Genomic DNA, 5,767 nt, shown 5'->3' on the forward strand with positions numbered 1-5,767 from the left:
ATATCAATTGCTATGATGTTAAAAGTATGTTATATATTTGTAGTTCATATATCAATTGCTATGATGTTAAAAGTATGCTATATATTTGTAGTTTGAGAAGCCCGAGGTAGTGGTATGGGTAAAGTTAGAATGGATTCTAATAGTAATAGGTAGTCTAACTGGTCTGGTGTTTATGGTAACCTGTATCCTAGCTCTGTGTTCCTACCATTCTGAACATTCTCTGTATGATTCTATAGAGAGAAAGAGTTATACTAGTGATAGTCAGAGGATAGTCTTCAGGTATTCATTCATTAATACAATTTTTCTGACAAACACCAGGCCTATGCACCTTATAGAACTCTCGACAGTTGACATTGAAAAATAGTAGGCTTATGCTACTGTCCTGGCAATATTTCCCTCTTGCACATTGCATGGTATTGTCCATTCTCATTAGCCCTAACAGATACAGAAAACATTTGGCATAAGATGTCTTGAGTATTAAGAATGGGTCTCTCCATTTACATTCACAAAGTTACATGTTACAAGTCATGACATTAATTTTCAAGCGTTAAAGTGAGATGAGATTGAGGCACTGGCCTAAAACAAAAACCAAGGGGCTTGAGATGATTGGTTTAAAATAGGTAAAGACAAAGAAGTTATGATAATATTGAATTTCAGTTTCTTTGTTTTTTAATTTTAATCATTGAATTGTATTCCAGATCTCGTAGTAGTATGCACTCTAGTACACAAGGTGAACATATTATCAATGATGAGGGTAATGAAAACTATCAGAATGATGATACATTAAAACGTGTTCCAGAACTACCAGATGAAGAAGCTGCTGCTGAAGCTATAGAAATGGTTAGTACAATTGTATTTATTGAGTCAAAACTCTTATCTAAATTATTATATAGCATTTATTTAGTTTGTACTGTCAAATGTACCCCCACTTAATTTCTGAGAATTTTCAAAATAAAGTTTTTATACGTTTTTACCCTAAAATATCTGTCACCATCAAACCCTCAATGGGTGCTTCCACAGTGCTTCTGCAGTTAGATCCCCCCCATGAAGTCAGTCTGCCCTCTATTTGTACGCACCCAGATCCAGGAAACTAGCACAGCCACTGAATTTACTTCATTGTTTGTATTTATTACTGACTGATTTTGATGTATAGGATTGTGCCACTATTTTGACCATGATATTTTATAGGAAGAGTTAAGACGAAAACAGAAAATGGCAGACAGCGATGGAGAGAGTGATACAGATGATAAAAAATCAATTAAGAGAAGATACCAATCTTCATCAAAACGAATACAAAAAGAAATGATGGCGAAGGAACGAAAGTTGAAAACATCCAACCCAGATACTAAAGATTATTCAGAATATTCATCAGATGAATCAGAAACTTCAGAAAAATATCCAAGAGGGACACGAAGTCCACAAGAAAGGAATGTAGAGAGGCAGAAGATTGAAGGTGTTGTCGTTCGTCCTAAGAAAGATATGACAGCCACCCATTCAGAAGGAGAACTAAGTCGACCAGATCCTTACACCAGGACATCATCTCTGATCCCATCCAGTGCTAGTATGGAACAGAAAGAGATATCTGATGTTTCACCTACAGGATTGGCTAGGACTCAACCAAAAGAGAATTTGGGAAGGTTGGAATCTCCTGCTGCAGATGATGGAGCTTATCCCTTTGTGGTTCAGGCAGATGTTCATCTTCAATCCCTAAAACCAGCAACATCTTCACCAATGTCTACATTTAGAAACTCTTCCAGAAAGGTGGCATTTGTGGATCCTGTGAATAGCCAACCATCAGAACCAGATATGAAGACTGTAGGTGATTTTCAAGATGTTTTTGATAAACTTCTGATTGGAAGTAGTAAGGATGAATCTCCATCGACTTATGGTGGTAGTGGGGCATTTGATTCAAATTCTCGACCAGACAGAACATACATGAATGTCAGTGGATCTGGAAGTGATTCTGGTGTAAAAAGTCCACGACCATACTTACCTCAATCTTTAGTCGCTGGAGCCAGAAGATCTCAAGAGCCATCTGGGTATCAACAAGGAAGAAATGGACAAAAACTCAATACATTTGGTCTTCCCAAACCATGGTCTCCTGGTGGAGTCAGTGATGCTCAAAGATCATCATTGGATTCAGGAATAACATCTTCCAATGGTACATTATGGCAATCATCTGCTTCCTCGGATGCAGGCAATTCCTCTCCTCCTTTGCCTCCTCCTCCTGATAGATATGAAGAAGAAAGTGGAATGCAGTTTGATTTTCCGTCACCACCAGAGGAACAGGATGAGGAAGGAGAATCCAGATATCAGAATGTCAGAGATAAAAGGAAGGCTGGAGGTGGTAGAGGGGGAAAATAGTAAGTCACTTTTTGCTTCCTTTCACCCATCTTCATAGTGTCAAGCCATTGTGACCTTTGTCTTATACCTTGATTGCAATTGCAACCTTTTGTGTGTTACAGAAGTTTGTAAATGAAGTGATAGGATTAGATTGCGATTACAACCAATCAGAGACCTCCACCAAAAGTCATAAGGTTTACAATCTTTTTGTCAAGGCTCTGATTAGCTGTACTTGCTGGTGATTATATATAATCCAGTCAAATTGCTGCAGTCCATGATGCAAGCAAGGTAGATATTGCAGTTAAGATATAAGATGAAGTTCATCATAGCTCTTCATTGTGGAGATGCCTTTCACCAAGAAAACAAATTGTTGTTCTTGAACATTGAGAACATTTATAACAATAAAGGCAAAAGCATAAAAACAAGAACAACCAAACTTTAAAAGTGTTTCAATTATGAATTTTATGTAAATATACCCAGATTGTCTTTGCCTTGTGATGTTTTATCATTTACATGATGACATATTATGCTTATAATGGATGTTTCAGAAGTAATTTGTGTATATAATCTAGTAGTAATTTTATACTTCAGCAATAACATTCATTCTAGAAAGCAATTTATTTTTTGAAAGCTGTTAATGTTACATCAATTTGTAAAGTTAGCAGTGTCATATTTAATAAGACATAACACCAGGGTTCGATGGATATTGAAAATATAAAAGTCTATAAGAGAAGAATTGTAGTATTGTAGGGTGAGGACACAGAATCAATCAGCCATTGGGGTTAGGGCCCTGGGAAACTCATTGGCCTGAGGACCCAGATTTGCTCAGTCTTCTCTTTAATAACAAACTGTTCATCATCAATGAATGTTATATATTGAGTTTTATTGTAATAGAAGCCAATATTTCTGTCTATTTTCAGTAGCCACATGACATTTCTATCTATTATATGTATAATGAGTGTTATAACTGGTGTATATTGTATGAAGAAACAAAATGGTCCGAGAGTTGATATTACTGTGTATTTACCACCAGGTTATCTCTCCAATCAGTCTACTATATTTACTAATGTACATAAAGATTGTGAAGTTATTAATGATAATAATCTACCCATCTTACAATATAGTAAGTTATATTTCAATCGGATATTAAAAGTATTTGAAATTTGCCTTAATGGTAACTTACATGATCCCATGATCTCATGATCTCATGATTTGCTATTTCATTCATTGAAATTCTCTATTTCTGACTTGATATAACATAATTTTATATAGTCGACCTGATATTTTCCTTGTATAGTTTATGATCTAAAACCAAAGACAATAACCATCTTATAAACTTGTCGGTATAAAAATATGAGAATAATGAAAAATTTCTAAAAATCGAACACGCCCAATTGCCAAAATCATTTCCAAATCAATTTTCAACAATCAGCTTTGATTTAATGAAGAAGGTTGTCCAGTTAAAAATCCTTGTGGCTGATTATGATGTACAATACAAACAAGTTGGAAGGAAAAAAATAGCTGAAGGTGACACATGAGTTGCTACCTTAGCCACTGATACTGATGCCATCTTGTTTATAATCACATTGTCAAGCTATTACGGACTTCATCTTACACTTTGTTTGCATCTTGTCACCTTTCTTGTATAACAGAAGTTTGTGAATCAACAATGTGATATTGGCTTGTATGCTGGCGAATACAGTTAATTAGAGCTCTTGACAGAAAGTCTGTAAACTATCAGCCATAAAGTCTTTTTGTCAAGGACTGTGTTCACTGGTGTACTATCCAATCAAATAGTTGTATTCTGTAATACAAGGAAGCCGGCTATTGTAGTCAAGGTTTAAGTCGAATTTATGCTTGATATTGTGAGGATGGTATATGAAGTATAAGGTCTTTCTAATATATAGTATTGTTTGATTTTCAGATATCAGAAACCCTATCCTGACTAACCTAGACTCTGTATTATGTCAGGACCATGTATGTGAACAAGGCTGTGATGAAGAAACTGGAATGTGTATCTGTAAGAAAGGATATAAATTAGATGATGCAGGACAATGTATAGGTATATTATAATTCTTTTTTATTTACCAGATACTTTCTTATGAGAGAAAACTGAATCAGTCCTATCTATTGTCATTTAAGTGATAAAAACAGAAAAAAATATTTTTTGCTCTTGCTTTTTTCTGGTCAGGCATTTTATCTTAAGCTTAGACTGACAGCTTACTGTCATACCTGTTGTTAGGTTAGTGATAAGTGAGCACAGCCAGGGCTGGATTACTCAAACATGAGTCAACCACATAAGAAGAACTTTGATTAAATCTTGTATTACAATTGGTATGCAAAATCAAATGAATAGTCAATCCAAACAGTCAGTATCAACATGAGACAATTAAGGTAGACCTTGAATAAGAATAATAATACATAATCCTAAAATATCACACCCCATATACAGGTACATGTCAGTCCTTTTCACAAGTACTTAAAAAATGATACATCTCAGTACTTTAAAGAAGTACTTGGACAATGATACATTATACATCTCAGTGCTTTTTAGAAGTACCTGGAGAATGATACATGTCCCAGCTGTAAAATTACTTAGAAAATGATATATCTCAGTCCTTTTTGGAAGTATAAATCTATTGTAGATATCAATGAGTGTATGGAAGGAGGGGCTAGATGTCACAAGGATGCTGGTTGTTTAAATAATAAAGGATCCTATAACTGTATATGTAGTGGAGAGTTTTATGGAGATGGCAAGAACTGTAGAGGTTGGTATAAATAATTCATCTTTCGTTTCACTTAATGAGGAGTTCCATTACAAACTAATATGTTGATTATATGCTTGGTTTAAGATGAATCAGTGTTTATTAGAGGAAATATGTACATAAATGCTTGTTTTTGCCTTGAGCTTTTCTTCTATAATTATCACACTTGGTATGTACAGTGGTGTATTTAGGGAAGGGGAGCAACCGGTCAGGAAAGGTCTTAATTTGAAGAGAAAATTTAGCCCTCATATAATAAAAATAAGCTCAGACCATCTGAAATTAGTTGGCTATGTGGGGGCCTCTGGATGCCAGACTGTGGACCAGACCTATAGACCTTTTGACCTCGCCTCCACCTCTCATTCTTGCCCCACCATTATACTGCAATTAAATTATTACCTCTAAATGCTCTCAGAAAGTTTTCAGATATGACTGATATTTTGTGTAATATGTAATGATATGTTCATATGTTATAGAATGTAAAGCACCATGTGTCAGAGGCACATATGAATATCAGTCATGTGACCTCCAAAAACAGAAAATTTGTAGACGTAAGTATAATGTGAGATAATAATATAATTATATAAGATAAGAAGCCTAAATTGAAGAAATATTACACAAAGGTTATGGAAGGGTCATGGAATTCATGATATTACTACCCA

The 5,767-nt window shown here is 34.9% G+C and overlaps 1 protein-coding gene across 1 annotated transcript; it reads left to right on the forward strand.

Annotated features, from left to right (window-relative positions):
- Positions 1-4,945: 4,945 nt before the first annotated feature.
- On the forward strand, positions 4,946-5,125 carry LOTGIDRAFT_145864 (hypothetical protein; the record flags this gene model as incomplete). Its single annotated transcript, XM_009062543.1, has 1 exon — positions 4,946-5,125. One exon carries the CDS (start codon positions 4,946-4,948, stop codon positions 5,123-5,125), a length of 180 nt encoding a protein of 59 aa, XP_009060791.1.
- Positions 5,126-5,767: the final 642 nt, after the last annotated feature.

This window comes from Lottia gigantea, assembly GCF_000327385.1.
Source record: "Lottia gigantea unplaced genomic scaffold LOTGIsca_518, whole genome shotgun sequence".
NCBI lineage: Eukaryota > Metazoa > Mollusca > Gastropoda > Lottiidae > Lottia > Lottia gigantea.